Raw genomic sequence first — 23978 nt, 5'->3', positions numbered from 1 at the left:
ATCCTTGTTGCCTTTAGCTCCCTTCACTGTCTCCAACCCATTACCGCCCCCTCATCCTCGCTGCCTCAACATTATTGTTGTCTGCTACTTGCATTTGAAAAGTCATTCAACTACTTTTAAGATCTATATATTTTTAAATTTTATGTTTTGTCTTTTCCCTCAAAATATTTGTGGGTCTATTCTGATTATTTCATTCCACGGTAAATATATTTTAGGGCCTGTTTGATTGGTCATATTTTCCATGAAAAATGACCATTTTCCATGTAAATTTCAGTTTTTGTAGTGTTTGATTAGCTATATTTTTTAAGTAATACAAATTCTTACTTTGGTCACGTGATGCCCATTTTCTCACTTTTGTTGGAAAATAAATTCTCAGGGGGAGAGGAGAATACATTTTCTAGGCAATTCACACACTATCCTCCTCGAGTTTCTCTTCCCATTTGACTACTCTTTCATCCTCAACTTTTCCTTCCCATTCGGTGTCGGATCTTCCCCTTGTTCGTCGTCATCTCCATCGAAGACAAGCTCCCCAAAGATTTGACTTCCCCATAGATCTGGAAGCAAATCTGCAGCGAGAGAGGGACAATGAGCGAATGAGAGGCAATGCCATGGCGTCTTAATCTTGACCAACTACAACTCCCATATCTCCCAAGAACCATATTATGTCTTCAATCTTGACTTCTCAAGGTGTGGTCTTAGCCACCGCCATGGCCGTCTCCAACACCGTTATCCTCCTTACGCTGCACCTCCAGAAGTCCTTCTCGGCCGCTGCCCCTCCTACCCCTTAGCCTTGCATCTCTAGAAGTGATTCAAGAAAAAGAAGAAGATAGTGCATTTTGCAGAGGGGAAGAAGTGCTCTTGTACAATCCCTGATTTACCCCTCCAATTTTGTACAAATTATTGGGTCTTTTTCTTCTATTTCTTAATATTCCCAGCCTTCGCAGGTCTTAAGCCTGCCAAGTTCCAACTTCCCAAGCTTGGTAGTTGACCCACAATTAAGGTTTGCAAGGCTTTTTCAATATATTTTATTATTATTATTATTATTATTATTTTTGTGACTTAGGCTTTAATGATTTTTTTTTTATGAATTATACATATGATGGATGAAGTCTATTTCAAATTTTAAGTTGAAATAGGCATACTTTCCATGGAAAAATTGATAATTTTCATGGAAAATAATTATTATCAAACAAGCAAAAGTAGAAAAGATGATTAATTCCATGAAAAATAGTGACAATCAGACACCAAAAACTAGAAAAGTACAATAAATTCTAGGTAAAAAATTAAGCCAATCAAACATACTTAAATGACAATTCCATGCAAATCATTTCTAGGCAATTCAATTACCTAAAACTTATTTTCTTTCTATACAAGTTTCATACTTGCAATCAAATGCATCCTTAGAATCTTATAATCAGTGTTGTCTGTAGAAACTAATTGTCAACATTTTTTTGATACTTATGTGTGTTACCCTGCAAATTGTGTGATTAATATAAGTTTAGGTGATGATGCTCTAGTCATTATTGATTTACTATTGATTCATGAAAGCAAAGAACTTGTTGCAAGGGAAATTGATAATTAACAGTGATGTATTGTGTGGGTTCAAATTTGTAAAATTATGTGTGTGCAAAAATGGTAACAATGTTGGCCAAGATTTCATCTCTAAAAACTTACAATACGTAAATGTAAAAAGTACTACATTACAATTATGCACTACTCATAAAATTTCAATGGACTCAATCTAGGTTGTATTAGATTTTATAGTTTTCATCTCAGAAGAGGTCTCCATGCCTTCAATGTATAGATATTAGCAGTTATACAAGCTAGTGGGTTTTCTCATATGGATGATGATGCAAGAAGAATGCCTGCACCATGATAGGCTATCTAAAGTATAATGCAAATAATTAATGGTTTTACTTACTTCGCGCACAATAACTTTTGGATTTTGATCAAGGGCCTCTTGAATATGTGCTGAAGTAGAAGTTTCTGTATCCCTTTCATTTTATTTTATTTTTAGCCTTTTATTCCAATGCAAGCAGGTTATTTTCCTTTGCTTTAATATTTTTTAAATGGGATCATGACAATCTATGATGCTGGTTGTTACAGTGTTGAATATTTTCCAATGCAGACTCTTCCTTTCATTCCACAACGATATAATACCCTTGTAAATTTCATTTTTAGGTTATTATAATAACCCACATACCACGAGGCTCACAATAGATAAGCAGGGTTGGGTACATACTGGAGATTTTGAATATTTTGATGAGGACGGACAAATATATGTCATTGACTGAATTAAAGAGCTGATCAAGTACAAAGGATTCTAGGTAATTTGTTCAAGTACAACTTTTGTAGGACCCTTTATTCAGTATCCACTTCCATCTAGATTTATAACAATTAATTTTTTTAAAATGCTCTACGATATACATGAGTGATTTGTGTGACAGTCTTGTACTAGTGTATTATACATTTATATTCATTAGTCATACAGTATAATACACTAAATATTGTTGAAATAGCATAATATAAAAGATTTTATTATTATAAGTATTTTCATCTTTTGAATTCATCTTATTTTTTATAAAAATATTTGGCAATGTCTATACAAGTAGGATTAGAAAAAAATAGATGTCTTCTTCATTAACATAAAATGTGAAGTATGTCACACCAAACATCATATGGTCAGGCTATGCGACATCGCCAATTCATAGAGAGTGATAACAAGGAGCACATGCATACACTCATTGGTACACACTACACCTCATCTTTAACTTATTCATTACTTTGCATGTTAAACCCGTCACCATAATTTAATTTTGTAAGGGGGCATTCATCTTCGTCTGACATGAGATTTGATTCTCCTAGCCCACAAACACCCCACCCTAGCAATGATGAGCCTTCTTCGTCATTGTCACTTGAAGTCGGGGGTTCATCCACATCCACTACTACCTTTGAAAATTGTCCCATGATACGTCCGTGGGGTTCCTCGTAAGATTTCCTTATTTACTAATCATTTTTAACTTCAACAAAAAAAAAAAATTATTTTAGCATATGAATTCACAAACTAATGTGTGCTTCAACAAATTTGATAACAATTTGTGCAAATGGAAAAAATCACGAATAATTCAAAGCAAATTTAAGCAACCATACCTAAGTTGGAAGAAGACAGACCCTACTGTCAAACGAATAATTCAAAGCGATTTTCAGACGATTTAATGGGCAATGTGTATTATTATTAATACTTCAAGGATTTATTGTAATGAATATTTATGCATTTTTTTTCAGTTTGTATATTGTGTCTATCAAGTTTAATTTTAAATTTTTGGAAGAAATTAATTTTATTTTTTTAATTAAATTTAAATTTGAGATAGATTTTAAATCTATCTCTAAATCCCTCTCAAAATCCGTCTCAAATTAAAGATGAAAAAAATTCGTCTCAAAATTTGTCTCAAATGGTCCATTTTCTTATAGTGTGAGTAAATTTCTTGGACATTGCTTAGTTTTGTTATAATTTGCATAAGTCTTTTGCAATGAGTTGGACTCCATTTGAATTGGCCATGGGCCAACAGCCTTTAATGCCTCATGAAGTGGTTAGGATGGATGCAGCGAGTCGATGCCCTGCTGCGTACTAGTTTGCCAAGGAGATGTAGGACTTGCTTGAGAAAACCCAAGATAGCTTGGACAAAGTTACCCGCCATATGAAGAAGTATGCTGATTAAGATAGGAGACCCTTGGAGTTTTTTATGGGAGATAAGGTGTGACTGAAGCTTAGTCCTTAGATTTGGAAGCAAATCACCAATAAGAATGTGCATCGTGGGTTGATTTTGAGATATGATGGACCCCTCGAGGTATTACAGTGAGTTGGTGTTGTGACATATAGATTACTATTGCTCAAGAGGTTGAAAATCCATCCAACTTTCCATGTGAGTTTCTTGAAACCTTACTATAAGGATAATACACCTAGTTAGGTGCAGGCCAAGAGAGACCCTCAAACCATTCAAATGCAGCATAATCGTGAGATTGAGGTAATCTTAGACCATCGTACGTTGGGGGAAAGCAAGAAAAACAGGCGTATTCAATATTTGGTTAGGTGGAAGAGGGCTCTAGAAGGAGAAGAAAGTAGGGAGAGGGATATAACTCTATGGCAGTTTGAAGACATCATCAGTAGTACTTGTCTTCACTTCTGATAAGGGCATCAAAACCTTTTGGTGTGGTAGGTTTGTAATGTCCTCGACACATTCATAGATATGCATCCTGCACTTATGATACATGTTGGCAGAGCGTGGCATGTCAAGGCAGGATGCGAGTGGTTAAGAGGCTCAAGTATTGGAAGGCACGAGGTTATAGTGCCAAGGTGGCAACAAGCATGCAAGAGAATCAGGAGAATGGGATTCGAGGGATGGAGCACCCAAAAACAAGTTAATATGTGACATGGCTGGGGTGCATGAATGTGGCTAGGTACAATCATGCACGAGCGGATATTCGAGGAATGCAGATGCCACAGGGCAGGCCACATAGGCCGAGAAACGTGGGACACGAAGGTGGGTTAAGTAGGCCGAGATGTGTAGGACACAGGGAAATCTACGTGGCCTTGACGGAGTTAAGGGTTGATGTCAGGAGACAGTCAACAACATGCATGAACGGTTGTAGCACCCGCATAGTTGTAACTCACGCACTCTTGCAAAATGAAAAGCATGTTAGCACGATGCGTGCCCACGAAGGCCCTTGTGTGCGCTCGGCCAAGGCAATTCGAATAGGTGGCAGCTTGGCAAGCCATTCGACCCACAAAGACAATTTTCCACGTGATGCATGCGGCCCTATTGAGTTTAATGCTACGATTAAGTGTGATAACTGCTTGTAAAATTGTAGCCTATATATATGTGGCTAGATGGGCGATTTGGATAGCTTAGAGAGAGCATAGCCCCATCCATTTTCTTTGTATTCTCATATTTGAATATAAAGTTAGGAGTTTTTCTATATTTCTTTATGCGTGTTTCCTTCTGTGTTATGCTTAACCCCGTTGGGTGCTAGGCTAACCTAAGTGGGTGGACTTAGGGCCATCACAAGCTCACAGCTTGGATTCTTGAAGGCTAGTCTTATGATATTGTGTGTCACTAAAACAAAGGCATTGGACAACCTCTCCTTACTCCGCCAACAACATATACTATATGTGCTGTGTGTGTGTGTGTGATTGTTTCAACTTTCAAGCACTTTAAGGTTAATATACTGGACACAATTGCAAGAGTTTGCAAGTTGGTAGGTTGGAGACTTATCTTCAACCATGGATTGATACTCTTTTGGTTCTTAATTTCAAGTTCAAACAAAATTGACAAGAAGATCCATACTTGATTGAAGGTTGATTCATTTTTTATTCTTGCTTTTGTTTCATTCGTTTGGTTGTCTGATGTTATGCCACTTCTAGAATGGTTGTTGAGTGAAGAAAGCATTTCTTTTAGGTGCTTATTAAACTTCCAAGAGATTAGTAACTTGAGGTGTCATATGCAAGTTGTGGTGGGTATTCTTTTAAAAAAAATTCTTGAACCATCTTTCAAAGAAAGTAATCATTGTGCAAATCATCTTGCAAAAGTTAGGGGACAAGACTAATGACTTTGTATCATGGGTATAATTTTCTTACAATCCCCTTACATTATTATCTTTAAACCTCATTTAGAATTTTTGAGGCACTTTTCAATTTGTTTGTAGGGGTAGTGATCCTTTTGTTTTAAAAAAATTTGTGGTGTTGATATGTCTTTAAAGGTGTTGGCTTAGTATTGCTTATAGATGTATGATTTTTTTGAAGCTAAGGCTTAATATGTTAGTTGGAATGTGGATCTTATCTTGTTTGTTTCCTTTTATGATTGTTCTTAAGGAGCTAGTTGGTATTCTATTTTGAATAGCTAGTTGATGCCTTCATGTTGATATCTAGTGTGAACCTCTCATCTATGAATATGATCTACAATCACACAATGTATTTCACTAGTAGGATGGATATGTATTGGTGTCTAGATTGAGACGAGATATATGAGAGTATTTATGTTCATGCATGAAAGTAGAGATGTTAGAGATATATGATCATGCTCACACCTGATTATTTCTTTTATTTAGAATAATTGAGAAAAGTAATTTATTTCTTTCTCCTTTTAAGGATAAGATTCATCTCTTCATTATTTGGGATAAATGAGGGAATTTATTTATTTCATCAATTAGCTATGAATAAGTACCTCTTCCTATAAGTTTAAGACACAGTTCCATATACAAATCTCTTTTTTTAATATACTATCCAAGAGTTAGGTTCTATGGGATTTAACTGTAGCTATTAATGGTTGTTCTGGTAATAACCACACACCATTGGCATCGAGGATTACTGAACAAATACTAAAAAATCAAACTAATCGAAAAATTTAAAAAATAAAATAAAAAAAATAAAAAATGAGTGATTCTAATGATTGAAATCGGTTATTGGATTTCCCTAACCACGATGGTTCATATATCCAAAATGAGTTTGAGCCAATAATTGATTTTTTATATATTTAATTTTTTTTTGTTAAAACTTGCATTTCTAGAAAAATATCGTCAACTATCATCTATGGCAGATTCCAATGATCGAAATTGACCATCAGATTAGCGTTGGTTTAGCGATTCACATACTTGAAAATCAAAAGGATCTAACTGTTGGATTTCAGTAGATCTAGATTTTAATGTCCAGAATACCTACCTCATTCATGTGTGTGTATGTCCCAAAAAACTAAGAAAGTTGTTGAAAACCTTTTCGAAAGGGCCAAAGCCCAGATGTTATAAATCACTGAAGGAAATATAGGCAAAATTTGAGGCGATGGTTGTTATTGAGGCGGTACTAATGGCCAAGCATTATGGTGTGATGAAGCTAGTGGCTTGCAGTGGGAGGAAATAGTTGGAGGGAGAGAGAGATACCAGTAGTGATGAGGATATGGTTGGTTGCCATTAGTGTCAAAGGAAGAGAGGAAGGGTCCAGATTGATCAGAGACGATAATGGGAGACTTGGATCAAGGATTGCAATCTTGTAGTTGTAAAGGAAGGGACGGAGGCGAAGAGGAAGGAAAAATGATCAGTTTGGTTCTTTTTCTTTTCTTCTTTAGTCTGGGTAAAAAACAATCTCATTTGACAATTTAGGTTAGTTCAATTATTTTGATTTTTTTAAACATAAACCGAATCAAACTAAAATAATCGAAATTACTAGATTTTAAAAATTGAACTGAATTAACCCTTAGCAAAAACTGAACTAATCATTCTAGTTAAACATAAATAGGATTCACTATTTGAAATGTCCAGAAACTCGTAATACAAGTTTGATCTAGAAGTAATAAGATATGTAAACAATATATTTTTCTACTACATAACTAACATTGTTTACAAATATCATACATATCATTCTGATGGTATACTAAAAGATAATTAGCTCTTAAGTACTTACAGATAGTACATAATGTATGTGACTTACTTTGTCAATAATTTATGTAACGACCCGTTAGGGGGTCTAGACGTTTTCGGGTATTTTATTTTGGGTTGAAAAATATTTTCTTTAATTAATTGAGGGTTCAAAAATATTTGCTTTAATTAATTGAGGGTTGAAAATATTTTTCTTTGCTTATGGAATGAAGAGTAAGTGGAAATGAGAATTTGGTAGCCCATCTAAATGGAATCCAAAAATGTGGGGAAAGTCCAAGTAGATTGGGCCATTGAGATGTGTTTTGAATTTTAATTATATTATGAATGGACTTGGATTATGATAATTTATTTGGGTTAGTGAGTTAGGCCATGGAATGACCCACGGCATGGGCTGAGCCCAATTGAGAAATGGGATTTGAAATTCTTAAAAGAAAATCATAATAAAATAAATTGGCCATCAAATGTTAATAGTGCCCTTAGTCTTACTTTTGACCATTGTAAAGGTGAAGGGCAATCAGGTCATTTCGACCAAGTGGCAGGTGCAGACTGTGCATTTTCCTTCTTCGTGCTGCACTTGCACTGGCGACCTTCCTCCTGAGCATACCCACATTTCCTATCTATAACCTCTTCTTCTTATTTCTTCTCTTCCTTCCTGGCTGCTGGTATTTTTCGTCTGGGATGATAACAGCTTCAGGAATGGAGGATTTTTCTGCATAGTAAAGTTATCAGGCAAGTTCTTCTTGCACTCCCTATTTATTTTCAGTGCAAGCTCGCTTATATGCCTTGTATTTCACTCTCTTGGATTTTCTGCTATCTCATTTATTGTTCTACAAGTTCTTCTTGCACTTCCTTTTGATTTGCAGTGCAATTCTTTTATATATCTTCTTATATCCTTGTGCAAGCTAGCTTATATCTTTTTCTGCTGAAACGATTGATGTGTACATGTTGGTTCCCTGTGTTCATTTTAGCTCGCTGTGTTCTTTTTAGTTCACTGTGTTTAACCTTTTATTTCTATATCTCTTTGTGGGTCTCCTTGTGGTCTCGAAATGGGGTTTGTTTTCACCCTAAGCTTTCTTCATGAATGGCATTTTATATAGCTAGGTGAGGATGAGAACCTCTGCTCGTTCTCCATCCAAAGAAGCAAGGTTAAATGTATATATATATATATATATTTGCATGTATATCTCATCTGTATGAGCTCGCTGTTCCAAATGCATCTTATAGTTGTATGTGTTATGGAATGTAAAATGCTAAGTCATCTGCCACTCATTCGAATGATTTCATTGAGGTATTCAGAGGTCTCACATCAAATAGCAAAAGCTCAACTAAAAATATATATACTGTTCGCCATATATGAGACCCACTTATAAATACACATATACATACATGCGTAACGAGCTACTACCCCTCACTGATTTGTAAAGTTTATTCGAGCCATGCCTTGCCTAGCCAATCCACCATATACTTATGCTTAAACAGTCGTTTGAATGCCCCTGTTCTGTTCTGCAAACCCAGTTATATATTTATATATATTCACGTTCAGATTCATTGATGTTCCAATGAGCTTGTTCCGAGCTCTTTCCGCTTGTGTTTTCCACGAGCTCATTTATCAAGCTCTTGCAGCGCGCCTGACCTCGAGCTCTTGCCCAGCCCCTTGATCACGAGCTCGTTCAGCGGACTCTTGTTCACCTCTTGACATCGAGCTCGTTCCAAGCTCTTTCCGCTTGTCCTTTCTACGAGCTCTCTCTCCGTAAGCCACGAACTCATGACATCGAGCTCGTCCCATAAGCTTTGACCGCAAGCTCATCCCGAGCTCTTCCCATAAGCCTTTGAATAGAAGCTACCTGCTCACACCCTATCTAGCTCTCACATTCTATCTAGCTCTTCCCATAAGTCTTTGAATGTTTGCATTTTCTTTAATTTATATTTTACCTTTCATTTACTTTAATACATAAATGTAAATAAGAAAGTACCCCCCATTTGGATTCAATAAAAATATCAAAAAAATCAAAATCCATAATAATAAAAAGATAGAATTTTGGTTTTAGTACAAATTCATGAATTTACAATTTTACCACCATCGAAATACATAGTTTCTGTTTCTTAAAAAATTCATTAAAAATCATTTTTACAACACTAAATGCTAGTTATCAAAATACTGAGAGTTAGTTTTTCAAAATGAAGACATTTTCAAAATATGTTCTAATTGGTCCTTCGCCTTAGAAAAATTTCAGGTTTTCGTTTGGCCAGCAATTTCGCGTGGTGTGGTCATTTGATTGCATAGGGACTAATCATGACTTTGAACTATGAGCACGAATACAAGTAAATGCATACTATCACTAGTTAAATGAAATCACAACAATCATATGATGAGAAAAATAGTTTTTAAATTTATAATACTCCTCTGCTGGTGAATCGAGATTTGATATTAAATAGCATGTCTAAAAAACTATTCATGTGTTATAAATTACATCAAGCCTTTCTGTGTCATAAATTACATCTTGAATGTGGTAAACGTTATGAAGTAAGATATGTTGAATTTATCTGATGATGAAAAAATACCTAGTATGGGTAAGTAATGTTGAAAGTATAAATATCGTGGAAACAAGAATTTAAATACATGTGGTTGGCAAATGCATACATGATGCATACATGTACATGTTACATATATATATTTTGCATATCTATTATTTTGCGCAGAGAGAGAAAGGGTACCCTAGAGCAACTGGCGCGGGACGAGGTAGCCATAGCCCTACAGGTTGGCTCCATATTTATTTGTGAGGTTTTATTGAAATTATGCAATTTTGTACGCATTGATTGATGGCTTGAGAGCCGAGGAAATTGATATTGGTAATGAAATGATGTATACCTGCATATATTGATTGATGGCTTGCGAGCCTGCAAGATTTGATAATGACATTGAAATTTTATGCACATTTGCATAGTGATACATGGTGACACGATATATTAAGTTGAATTGATAAATTCATGAATTATGAATCTTGTATATAATTGTAGAGTCCTTGATTACTCTTCTTAGTGTCATCGTGTTCTTAGATCCTATATATTGTTTCTTGTTTCTCAAACTTGCTGAGATTTGTGGTTCACTTGATCTTCTTTACCATTCCAGGTAAAGGAAATACGGTTATTGTGAGCGATTCTAGTAGGACTGCAGCCTAGAGATAGTGGTGTACGGAGACGCGTCCTAGCTTTAAAGATTCTAGTTAGTGATTTGGTGAGGTTTGTAACAATGAGAATTTGTTATGTTATAAGAATTTGAGCCTCTTATTATTTTGTATGGCCATCGAGCCTAGAGTTATGAGATGTTGAGAATGTAATTAAATCTTATGTAAATTTTCGCTACTAGAAATGAAATGAGTTGAGTTCAGTTTTATTCTATATCATCTCTGTAATGACCTTCTTTCGAGTATTCGGAAGCGAGCCTTACAATTTAAGTGATGAAAAATATACAAACATGTTATCCAATCAATGAACACTATAAGGGAAGAGAAATTTATTTTCACTCGTTTTCACAGGGCTTTTAGTTTAGTATAATTTACTAATTTCATTTATAGTAACACTATATATACAAGCTACTACAAGATATATTAATTCAAAAACTAAGAAAATTTCCCAAGTAACACCATGTACTGGATGAAGCAATATATACACGTTGAAAATGGAAACTAGAGAAACATTCGACTTACCAACATCTCTATTATTTTAGCAAAACTCATAGCTCATATCCTGTGAATTTACCTTTTCTGCTAAGATAGCATTTGTTAAAATGAGTAAAATAAAATTGTATTAAGATAAGGTTAAAATAATTTCTAGACTAAAATATGAAATGATCAAAATAAGGTTGATAAGTATTTCAAAATTTTTATTAAATAGTTTGTTAAATTTCTTATAATGCACTGGAGGACATATGAGTAATTTTTTTTTTTTTTTATCTTTAAGGTCTAAGATATGTTTATCTGGAGAGAGGGGGGAGAGAGATAAACATATTTAGAAAATGATAGATAAAAAGTCACGTGACTTCTTTTCTAAGAATTGTCAGATAAATTTAACAAATACATTAAAAATGACAAAAATGTAGAATGATTTTCATATCTTACATTTTCTAATCTATATCTTAATTAACAAACACTACCTAAATGAATAATTTGTCTATCTTCAAGTCTCTGATTATGTATTTCCATAAGTTGGGTAGGGCCTCTTGTCCTTTTCTTAATAGGTCCTGCAAAACGAAAAAAAATTATTATTATGTAATATATAATTATTATATAATGTATAACACCAACAAAAAAACAAAAAAATGAAAGTAGATAATGGTGTATATATTTACAAGAATAAACAATATCTTCCTCATTGTCATTTTCTTGATGGTCATGATCTTGAGTTGCATATATGGTCGCCTTCTTCTTCAACCTCGGTGAACTATGAGTATTGGTTATCAGATTGGTTATGACCACTACTCTAAATCAATCATCGTCATCGTCTTCCTTTTCCCTTCTTAATTAACAAATCCTTCTCATTATATATGTTCTTGACTTTGAAATATTAATCTCAATGAACTAATTAACAAGTGACGGGTAAAAAATGATTTTGAAATATTAATGATTAGCAAATAACATTTTAAAGTTTAATGACTAAGTAGGAATAATTTTAAAATATGAGTGACTAATAGATAATATTTCAAAGTTCAATAACCAAACAGTCACAGAATGAAAAGTTGAGTGATTATTAGTATAATTAATCCTATAAAATACACTTGTTGAACCTAGGATGTCATTATAAAGGATCATCCATGAATTTGAATGTTGTAATATTAACATGAGTCAACACTATATTTGTCTTTCCCTAATTGGAATCCATTACACTTAAATAACACAACCTTAAAATTAATGTTTAAATAAATCTAACTAAATAATGATATCCCTGACCCCTCCATAGTGTTATTACGTTGATTGTGGGTGTACTTTATTTACCTTTTCTATAATCCATCCTTACCAAAAACAACAAACACTCTCACAGAAGCAAAAATCATCCAAGTAGTTGACAAACTCCAACTAAGTTTAGGTCATGTTTGGTTGGAAGGAATGGCTTTGAAAGGAATAATGAGAAAGGGAATGGAAATGAGAGCAATGGCTTTTAAAAATTTTTAGGAAGCTAATTCACCTTTTTTTTTTTTGTCAACAACATAATATATATTATTATTAAAAATCAAAGTTAGATAGAATTTTGGGGTATACACGAGGATGAAGGAGACAAAGATGAAGTTGAAGATGGATAATTGAAGCATTGGAAACAAGTCCTAGCAGAAGGTTCACCAATTGAATCCCAATAATTTGGGGTCTAATTGATGAAATCTCAAATTGTTGAAGAGTAAAATGTTTTTTTAAGAATTTATATAACATAATTATTTAAAAATTTAAAGGTAAACAGTCTTTTTTTTTTACATAATTATGGGTTTCAATATTCCTATCACATTTTCTATTACTTCTTATGTATCAAAAGAATAGGAAAGTAATGGATGATTTTTTTTTTTTTTGGCCAAATTTAAGAGTTATATACGTAAAATTTGTATAAGTTACTCAAAAAATCATCTTGACCCAAAATTGTTGGAGAGGCCTGCCCGAGTGTGATTTTGTTCACCCTAGGTGTAAAAATATTATTTTGGTCTTTCTTTATACCCACAACTTTGTTTCTCTCTCATCTCTCTCTTTTTTTTTCAGTTGCCAACTACTATCTCGTGGATTTATTGTATCATCGTCTCACCGACGCGCTACGTAGTAGTGAGAGCAAAGAGACAAAGGAGAGAGAAATGTAACGACGAATCGACATCAACGAGAGAAAAAAAGATAGAGAAGAGAGAAAAAAAAGAGAGAGAAGAAAGAAATGCAACGACAAGATAGCAAACAGTGGCAAGACAGAGCGACGGGTCGACGAGGCAGTGGGGCAACAAGTAAGGACGAGGCGAAGCGAGGAGCAGCGACAAGCAGCAGTCAAAGAGTCAAGAGCAGGGGAAAAGAGAGAGAGAAAGAGGACGGAGAAATGAAATGGGTAAAAAAAGGGCCAAACTGACATTTTTTATCCCGGGTAAAGTTACTTGGGGGCGAACAAAATCGCACTCGCCGGGCCCGGCCCGATGAGCATGCCCGTTTGACGCGTCAAAAGTCCATGCTTCAACGCGGATAGATAGTCGTCAGACACTACACGCTTTCTCTCTGTACCATTCTCCACGGCAACCGGCCCTAATACGAGCACGAAATTCGACGATAATCACTCGCCTCCATTGCTTCAACTCCATCTCCATGGACGACTCTCTCCAATTCATCGTCAATTGATCGCCAACCTCTCGGTCGCAGCATATCTTCTCTTCGACGTCACCCTCTCTGTTTGGTTCTTGCTCTCTGGTAAGAATCCCCCACCTCCCGTCTCTGCTCTTCCATTCTTTCCATTTCCTGCACTTAGATCTCCGCCCTAATTGACAGCAAAACCCTAATTTCAGTTTTGAATTCTTCACCTAGGGTTTCGAATTTGTTCTGGATAATGAAGGGGGTGGTGGTTATGAAGGCGGTGTGTTTCCGATTGGTTTCTTGAAGCTTTAGTTTAAGAGTTTTTATCCATCATTTCTTAGGGTTGGAAGATTTATTGTGTTGAATTTGGTTGGATAGAGAAGATGTCGTCGGCCGGCGGTGTTGCCGTTAGTAGAATACGCGATGAGAATGCCATTGCCGCTGGTTATTTTCATGACCAGCTGCCTTCGAGCGAGTCGATTTTGATATATGTAGCTGTGTCGGGATCCATGATTCCAATGCGGGTTTTGGAGTACGATTCTATTGAGTCTGTGAAGCTTCAGATTCAGACCTACCGAGGGTTTACTGTGAAAAATCAGAAGTTGGTTTGTGGAGGCAGAGAACTGGCCAGGAGTGATAGCCTCGTTCGGGACTATGGGGTGACCGATGGAAATGTCCTGCATTTGGTTCTCCGGCTCTCTGACCTTCAAGTCATCAATGTTAGGACATCCTGCGGAAAAGACTACACATTCCACGTGGAACGGTGTCGAGATGTGGCCTACGTGAAAAGGCAGGTTGCTAAAAGGAAGAAATATTTAGATGACATTGAGGATCAGGAAGTCATATTCAATGGAGAGCCTGTTGAGGATCGGAGACTTATTAACGATATCTCTAAGAATAATGGTGCTGTGATTCACTTGTTTGTCCGTAAATCTGCTAAGATTAGGGGTAAGCCTGTTCAGAGGAACTTTGAATTGTCCATCGAGGCACAACAGTTAAAGGATAAGGGAGATGATGAAGTGGTTATGAAAAGTGGGTATCAGATTGATGCTGAGAATAAAATTGTTGTACCAAGAAGGCCTCCTGACAGAAATTTTGTTCTGGAGCCCTTAATTGTTAATTTGAAAATTGAAATACCTTTGGTGCTTAGGGATTTGCTCAACTCAACATTTCAGGGGTTAGCAAATGGTAACTATCCAATCAGGTCATCTGAAGGTACAGGCGGAGCATATTTTATGCCTGATCCATCAGGTAAAAGGTATATCTCCGTTTTTAAGCCAATAGATGAGGAACCAATGGCGGTGAATAACCCAAGAGAGCTACCCTCATCAGTGGATGGTGAAGGTTTAAAGAAGGGAACTAGAGTTGGGCAAGGTGCATTAAGGGAAGTTGCTGCCTATGTAATGGATCATCCAAAGACTGGACGACGCATGATTTGTGGGGAGGAGTGGGGCTTTTCTGGGGTCCCACCTACGATGATGATCAAGTGTTTGCATGGAGGATTTAATCATCCAGAGGGTTTAACTGTCAAGATTGGCTCTTTACAAATGTTCATAGATAACCATGGAAGTTGTGAGGATATGGGTCCTAATGCTTTCCCAGTGGAAGAAGTGCACAAGATCTCTGTGTTAGATATAAGGATGGCCAATGCAGATAGGCATGCTGGAAATATTTTGGTGAGCAAAGGTGAAGATGGCCAGATTGTGCTGATTCCAATTGACCATGGATATTGTTTGCCTGAGAGTGTGAGTGTTCTAGCGACTCTTCTCTGTTTTTCTTTTCAGTTTGGTTAATTATGTACAAACTGCAATTTCTTTGCTGCCACATTGCTTTTTTTTTCTTGATTCATTGGTTGCTTGCCTTTTTCTTCTTGTTTCTTCTTGTTTCAAGTTTTAATACATTACACTTTCCTTTTTTTTTTAACTTATGTTACCATTATATTTCTGCTGCTGATCCTTTTAAAGAGCAATAAATTTGTCAAAAAAAGGAGACTTTTGTACACAAAGTCTTGTAGCAAGGTCTCTTGGTCTTAATTTTTCTTGTACTTCCTTTAACTCCACTGCACCATGACCTCTTTTTGGTTAAGAGCTTTTCCATGGAATTCTTATATAATAGTTTTTGTCATGTTTTAAATTGTAGTAGTTATCTCATTCCATCTTAAACTTTCGTTGCCTTCCACAATCCAATCTCTTCCACCACTTACTTTTTCCTTGAAAATAAGGCCTTTCACCATTTAAATCTTGTCATTTGGTTCTTGGGCTTTGCTTCTTATCATCCTTCTGACTCCATTTTTGATTTGAAAGTTGACAATAAGTTTATGTTGAGTGGTTAGCCAGCCTCTCTGTCCCTTGACTTTACATTCCTTGCAAGAGAACCTCCTCCTATATTTCATGCATAGGATACATGTAAAAGTAAAGAAACTTGGGACCTTACAGTTCCATTCTAAATAAAGTTCCACGCACAACTACCATGCCTAGAAAAGCATACCAAACATGGAAATCTACTTATGCCACAATTACTAATGTAGTAATACTAGTTGTATCATCAAAAGCATGATTTTTAGCTTATGTATGTGTTTCATCTTTTATCAGTTCCTAAAAAAATTTCTTGCATGACTGTAGTTTGAAGATTGCACGTTTGAGTGGCTGTACTGGCCGCAAGCTCGCCAGCCTTTCTCTGCTAGCACTGTTGAGTACATAAAATCATTGGATGCGGAAGAAGACATTGCTCTCCTTAGATTCTACGGGTGGGATCTGTCTCTTGAATGTGCTCGCATTCTCCGTGTATCCACCATGCTTCTGCAGAAGGGAGCGCAAAGAGGGCTAACTCCTTTTGCCATTGGAAGCATCATGTGTAGAGAGAGCCTGACAAAGGAATCTGTGATTGAGGAGATTGTGCAGGAAGCGTTGGCTTCCATGCTCCCGGGCACAACCGAATCTACATTCCTGGAATCGGTGGCTCGGATCATGGATCAACGCCTTGATGAGATAGCCAAATGAAGACCTGAGGCAGCATCTGGGTTTAGGCATATATGTCTTGTATGTATATCTTCGTCCCAGTGCTAGGGTCTTGTATTGTAAGTCCTGTTTTATTCTCGATTCTTTAGGAATTAACTCCAAATAAGTTTTGAGGAGGTTGAACAATGACTTCCCATTCCCATCTGGATTCAATTGTCAAATTACTCTTCATATGGCATGATACTTCTATTATATGTTAAAAGTAATACTTATTGAATACAGCCAAGGTTCTGAGTCAAGGCAGCCATTTGGTTTGGTTGGTTTCTGTTTTGGTTAAACTTGAAATGAAACAATTGTGGGGTGTTTGGCTTACCGGTTTGACCCCTTATAAGTTATTGAATTAACTTATAGGTTATGCAGCTTATTTTTTTGGCACATTTGGCAATATTTAAGAAGTTAAAACGCTATGTTACTTATAATCTCTTCCAACGGCATTTGAGAAAACCTGCCCCCTTCTCCCTCCTATCTTTTTCAAATAAGTTCTTAGAAACTTTTTGTGTTGATCAAGAAAATATCTAATTTACCTTCAAACAAAATACATATTTTCAACTCTTACTTTTTCTTCATTCATCTATTTTCTCTGTCGTCGTCGTTATCAGACCCATCTCTATCGCCGTTATCATCATCATTGCCATCATCATTCTATCATCTATTGTCCGTCATCTACCTGCATCGTACGTCCTCTATTGCTGTCACCTTAGTCCATCGACTCTAACCCATTGCCATTGCAACCATCTCTCGTTGTTGTCGTCTCTTTTGTTCACTATATATATATATAATATATTTTAATGTATATTAAATTAATATATTTAATATTTTTATAAATTTTATTTACATAATTTAACATATTTATTTTTGTCTTTTTATCAAAATAACTTATTAATTCTTTTAAATTAAATAAATAATTATATGATTGATATTTTAAAAATATATTTATCCAAATGACTAAAAGCTAAATAACTTAAAATTACTGAACAAAAAGGGTAAGGCAAACACACCATGTGTATTATCAGGCAGGCGCATGAGCACACTCATTTAGGCTGTAGCGATGGGGGTGGTTCTTTTTGCCGGCAGCTGTTGCCCCTCAACCAGAAAGTAATTATTGGACATATTAGAACAACTTGGTAGAATAGAACAGAATAGAATACGTAACACTCGTTTGTCTTCTGGTCATTACGTGGGCTCCGGCCATCTTTTCTTTTTTTGATCATCCTCCTTGCTTGGCAAATGGCAATGCCATGGCATCCAATTCAAACTTTAAAAAAAAAAAAAAAAAAGATATGCAATTATTCCAAACGTCTGCTTTACCCTATCTCTAAATCCCCAACGCCCACCCAATCCCATCTTAACAAATTCTCAACCCGAAATTGCAAGCATCAACCCAACCATGACCCACCACCCACCTCCCATTCATGATCCATCATCCGTCCTCTCAACTCGCCCTTGCACTTTCTCCCCTTTATTCTATTATTATTATTATTATTATTATTATTATTATTATTATTACTATTAATTTAAAAACAATTTCTAAATATTTTTGACAAAAAGCCTAATATAAAGGATCATTTTGTTTTATTATTTAAAACACTGGAAAGTACTACTGCATATCAAATCGTTCCACCTCATCTGATGCTTCATCTTCGAACCCACGAAATGCTTTCCCCCAGAATCCACGTGGCAAAATCTCAAATCCCTTTCCATTGAGTTGCAGATGATGCATGCAAAAGTCCATTCAATGCCACCCAATTTTTTCTTTCTTCTCTCCCTCCTCACTTACCCTTTTCCTTTTCCTTGCCTTCTCCCTCCCTCCCTGTACATACGACGAAAGCAGAGATATCGAAATGCACGAACCTCCTTACCATAGAACACCTGAAAGAGGAAGCAGAAACCTAGCATCGTGCATGGTGGCCACAGTTTTCTTGCTCTTCCTCATCACCGCCGGCACGACCGTCTTTTTCTTCCTCTTCAAGCCCAAGAACCCGAGAATCGCCGTCGAAGCCGTGCAACTCCCGACCTTCTCCTCCTCCAACGGCACCGCGAACTTCACCTTCTTCCAGTACGTGTCGGTGACCAACCCAAACCGCGACGCCTTCACGCACTACGACAGCTCGCTCCGCCTCCTCCACTCCGGCAGGCAAGTGGGGCTGGTCTTCATCCCCGCGGGGCAGATCGACGGCGGCCGCACCCAGCGCATGTCCGCCAAGTTCGATGTGGAGAGGTACCCCCTTCCCCTGGGCAGCGGCGGCGGAGGAGGAGATCAGAAGATGATGATGATGGAGATAGAGACGAGGATGGAGGTGAGCGGGAGAGTGAGGGTTTTGCGGTTGTTGACGCACCGGGTGGAGAGTCGGGCCAGGTGCCGTGTTGCTGTTGAAGTCAGGGGTGGGGGTGGCTCGGTGCTCGCTCTCCATTGCTGATTTTCTTCATTAGTTTTTAAATAAATATATGTACTATTTCTACTTTATAAGTTTAAGTAATAATTATCTATCTATAAATTTAAATTTTAAATGTCTATAAATTTTAATTTTAATAGTTACCAGAAAAATAACCTCTCTCCGATAATTCCAACTTTATTGTCATCATTGCTCTAGTGAATAACTAATTGTTGTTGTTGCTGCTGTAAAGATCCATCCATCCAAAAAAAGAAAAAAAAAAATAGAGAAGGAAAAATAAGAAGGGGGAGATAAATTGTTTAAATATATAAGTGTACTTTGATCATTTTTTAAAGTAACAGGAGAAGTTGAACCAAAACATTAACCATGAAAGGGTATCCATATTCTTTTAATAGTGTTTGTTAAAATGAATAAGATAAGGTAGTATTAAGATAAGATTTAGATATTTTTGGATCAAGATATGGAATGGTCAAAATAAGGTCGTGAAGCATTCCAAGATTTATATCAGACTATTTGTTAAATTTTTTAGAATCTATTGGTAACTGTACTTTTTCTTGTCATGTATTTGTTAATACATTTGATAAGTACTAAGATAAGAGTTTTTTACTAAAATATTCTTATTACCAAATTTATGATTAAAATAGTATTTTATGATTAATATGAATTGTCAAAAAAATTAAGATTAAAATTAAAAATAATATTTTATTTTAAATTCATGTTCAAAAATAAATTTAAAAAGAGTTGAAAAGTATAAATAATAATTGTTAGAATTACAATAATTCCACCTACATAATTAAAAATAGCCAAAACATATTTTCATAATAGATAATAAAATATAAAATTAAATAAAATAATTTAAAAATTAATGAAAGGAATTATATTAGTTAATAAAATATATATAGAGAGAGAGAAATTTAAATTTTAAAAATTAATAAAATGAATAATGTCATTTAAATTTTAAAAATTGTCAAAACATATAATAATTTAAAAATATATTAAATAATATTAATTATAAGAGTAAAATAAATAAATTTTTTTAATAAATTTAAATCTTTAAAATGCATTAAATGGCATTAACTATCTTACAAGGGGTAGATAAGTAATTGAGACTTATCTTGAAAGAGCCAAATAAATTTATTTGAGGGGGAGGTCGGATAAATTTATCTTGAAAGGGGGAGATAAGAGGTCACGTGAGGCCTTTTCCGAAAATAGTCAGATAAGCTTAACAAACATGTTGGAAAGACCAAACATCCGAAATGCTTCCCATATCTGACATTTTCTCCCTCTTATCTTGGTTAACAAACACCCCTTAGATAGTGTTTGTTAATTAAGATATAAATAAAAAAATATAAAAAATATTTTAAATAAAAATATTTTTATTATATTTATTAAATTAATTTATAAAAAAATTATGTGAGTTCTTATTTCAAACTTTCTAGATAAATTTATCTTTCTTTCTTTAAATAAATTATCTTAAAATTTATAAATAAGTTATTTTAATAGAATTTTATCTTATCTATTTCAATAAATATTGCCTGAAATGTTTAAATATAAATGTACGTATTAAGTTGGGATTCGCACTAATAGATCGTGACTTGAATTTTTTGTCCTACACAATGAGGTAAAACATTTACTTAAAATTTACCTCTTCTATCAAAATTGAAGACATTAGTGGTGGGACACCGCGTAAGGACGATAATATCAAGTGTATGCATTAAAGTGTTTAAATAAAGTGGAGCAAAATATTAAAATGTTTAAATACAAGTGTGTATGTTTGTATCTATATATATATTTGCGCCGCTGCATGTGCAATACCACCTCAAATATTTTGAAAGAAATGAGAAAGAATTTGAAAGAAATGAGGATTTCTCAAGAGACGGCTCAGAAGGGTATTTTAGTAATTTTAAACTTTTTATAAGTTACCCATAGTAATCGTTACATTCTTTAGGGACACTTTCATAATCTCTCCAAACTAGGAAAATTTTTATGAATGTTTCCATAATTTTTTTAAGATACGGAAAAAAAATGATAATAGCACAAGATCCTAAAAATTGTGTTTTTGATAATTTTTAATTTGGGTCTTGATAATATAATTTGAAATTAAAAGAGTAAAAAACACAATTTTGGAAACCTAAGGTGCTGAAATTTAGTTAAGAATTCACTTTGGGAGCACGTTTAGTTCAAAAAGACCTAGGGAGGGCCTGACAGGAATTCTGCAAACTTAAGAGGACCTAAGTTGAAAATTTCAGAAACTTTGGAAGTCTGCAAAAGGAAGCATTGTGCTGGAGAAGACGCGTGATCCATTCGGGCACAACAAAGGCGACGAGTGACTAGCGCATGCAAGCACGTGGAGATGCGAAAAAAAAAAAATATGAAGTTAATTTTGGACAATCTTGTAATGGTTAATTGAGTTATGTGATTTGTAGAGAATTTTACAAATTGATTTATCAAGACAATTGAATTATTATTTTGCCCTTGTGATAAATGATCCAAAATTATCTTTCTCCCTTTTTCTGTCTCACACAACCAACTTTTTCTCGTTCTCCCTCACGAAAATAACGGCGCCCCCACTTGCCATCGTCTTTCGGCCCCAACTGCCTCTCATTTTCCTAACACCGTCGTCCCAATCGTCTTTCTACGTTCATGAACGATGCAAACCTCTATTCCTATTTGTCTTTCTCAACTATGGATGAAGATGAGGAGAGGAAGAAACTCAGGACCCTAGAAGTGGATAAGAGCCTTTCTTTCTGTTTGTCTTCATCTTGGATAGTGAAGCTTTGTACTTTACCATTCCTATTAGATCTCTAAGCTTGATGGCTCTTCCCATGGATACTCACCCAAAAAATAGAACAAATTAAGGATGGATAGAGAAAAGAATTGGAAAGAGGGAGATGAATATAGGTATGGTTTCTTAAGAAGGGAGGTGATTGGGTATTACATAAAAAGTTATGGGTGGCACTACGGCTCGTCATCGAGGAAAGGGTTGTGGAGGAAGTAGTTTGTCCTGCTTTTTGTGTCGTCGGTGGAGAATGGTGGCTTCGTCGATGGTTGGTTAGTTTGGGTGTTCACCGATGGAGAATGACAGCTTTGCTAGTGGAGAAAGAGGTGTATGGCTGATTTCTCCTTTCCCGCCTTCTGTGTCCCTATTTTCATTTAGGTTTAATTTATTGAGATAAATTACTCCAATCTATATTCAAAATATCACTAATTTATCGTGATATATCACACCTGTAAATCAATTTGTAAAACTTATTCTGTACAAATAGCACAACTCATGGTTAATTAGATACCTACTTTGAGCATAGCACGTAAATCAAGAAAATTAATCTAAGCACAACAAGTTGAACGTTTTTTTTTTTCCAAAAACTCCATTTAAATTTTAAAGTGCATTTGATTTATGGCTATGATTGTTACTTTTATGATGCATCAAAATATATTCTTGACATTACATGTGATTTATATTTGACAAATATACATCAGAAGTCGTTACTATATCACGATAGAGATGGAAAGAGCTTGTAAGATCATTTACATGAATTAACTTTTGTAATACCCGAAAAATTCTTAAGGTTATAAATGAAATTTTATGAAGGGTATAAGTGAAATTTTTGAAAGAGTGGGGCTATAGGGTACACTATCACAGTTTTAAATGACCGAATCGACCGCAAGGAGTGCCCCAGACCCTAGATATTTAAGGAAAAAGGAATATTATTGACGAGTGATTCGAGGCCTGATTTTAGGTGTCAAAAGAAGTTGGATCAGGAATGATTTTCGGTATAGTTGTGGATCAGGCTAAAAAATCGAAACGACATAGGAAACTTTTGAAAAGTCAAAGGAGTGTTTTGAGGACTTAGATTTTATATATAGAACAACCCTTGAGAGATTTTGGGTTGAAAGGAAAAAACTTAGGGTCAAATCAATCAATCGGGCCTAAGTATAATTTACTAATTTTGCCCGAGAGAGGTCAAAATGATAGTTTTTCAAAAACTTAGAGAAAGAAATGAAGAGTACAAAACTTATGGATCTTAATAATAGTATTGGAAAGATCAGGGGTGTTATGGAAAGGGCCGAAATGACATTTGGAATAAACAAATGGCCAAAGTGTAATTAACCCTTCAGAGTCATGCGCTTCATCACGTTTGGAGACTTCCGCGAGACCAGACCTCTCATCCCCGTTGAGATGTGTTGCTTTGGAGGCAGGTTGCGATATCCTTGGCGCCTCATCTATGGTGCCAGCCCTCCAGTGCTTCTTCTTCATTCTTCTTTCATTCCCAGCTCATCTGGGTTTGTTGGTTTATCAGTCGTTGGACTGTCAGAGATCCTTCTCTTTCCCTTGCCATCAGGAGATGGTTTTGTTTCTCTTCTGGCCAGAACATTTATACTGTACATATGTTTTGTTTTCTTTCGCCTTGCTTCTTTTTTCCTTTTTTTGGCCCAGAGAGTGATTGTTGATGTGTTGTCGCCTCTGGTTTTTTAGTGGCCCGGGGTATGCCCTGGCCTTCGTTTGTAGCCTTCTTTGGCCTTTTTCTTTTATACATCTCTTATTTACAGAAAAAAAAAGTGTAATTAACCAAAATAGAGTGCAAACACAACCAAAAATCAACTGCCACACTACCACCGCAGGTGGAGCCATTTTTCGATGATGGGATAGCCAAAGGAGGGCTGGGGGAGGTCGTATACGGCACTTGGAAGCTTGGGGGCCAAGCCCTGGCCTCTAAATGGCTGATATGTGGTCAGATTTTGCTATAAAAGAGAAATCGAGGGTTTCGAGAATTAACACAAAAATTGGGCAAGTTTGAGGGTGAATCGAGGGAAACCAATAAATGGCTTTTGTTCTTGGA

The 23978-nt window shown here is 35.6% G+C and overlaps 2 protein-coding genes across 3 annotated transcripts; both read left to right on the top strand.

Moving 5' to 3' along the window:
- The first annotated feature begins 13617 nt into the window (after positions 1–13617).
- LOC127802737 (phosphatidylinositol 4-kinase gamma 4-like) lies at positions 13618–16970 on the top strand. Of its 2 annotated transcripts, none has more exons than XM_052338740.1 (3): positions 13618–13844; positions 13959–15472; positions 16349–16970. In XM_052338740.1, exons 2-3 carry the CDS (start codon positions 14111–14113, stop codon positions 16724–16726), a joined length of 1740 nt encoding a protein of 579 aa, XP_052194700.1. In that variant the 5' UTR covers positions 13618–13844; positions 13959–14110; the 3' UTR covers positions 16727–16970. The 2 variants fall into 2 exon arrangements, with proteins under 2 accessions (XP_052194700.1, XP_052194701.1); XM_052338741.1 differs by having other exon boundaries at positions 13940–15472.
- Positions 16971–18442: 1472 nt separating this feature from the next.
- On the top strand, positions 18443–19412 carry LOC127802589 (uncharacterized). The gene has a single exon (XM_052338482.1). It carries the CDS (start codon positions 18463–18465, stop codon positions 19159–19161), a length of 699 nt encoding a protein of 232 aa, XP_052194442.1. The 5' UTR covers positions 18443–18462; the 3' UTR covers positions 19162–19412.
- The last annotated feature ends 4566 nt before the right edge of the window (positions 19413–23978 follow it).

The sequence above is a fragment of the Diospyros lotus genome, chromosome 5 (assembly GCF_014633365.1).
Source record: "Diospyros lotus cultivar Yz01 chromosome 5, ASM1463336v1, whole genome shotgun sequence".
NCBI classification, from domain to species: Eukaryota; Viridiplantae; Streptophyta; class Magnoliopsida; order Ericales; family Ebenaceae; genus Diospyros; species Diospyros lotus.
Note: the sequence above shows the minus strand (reverse complement) of the source record. Positions and strands in the feature narration are given on the sequence as shown.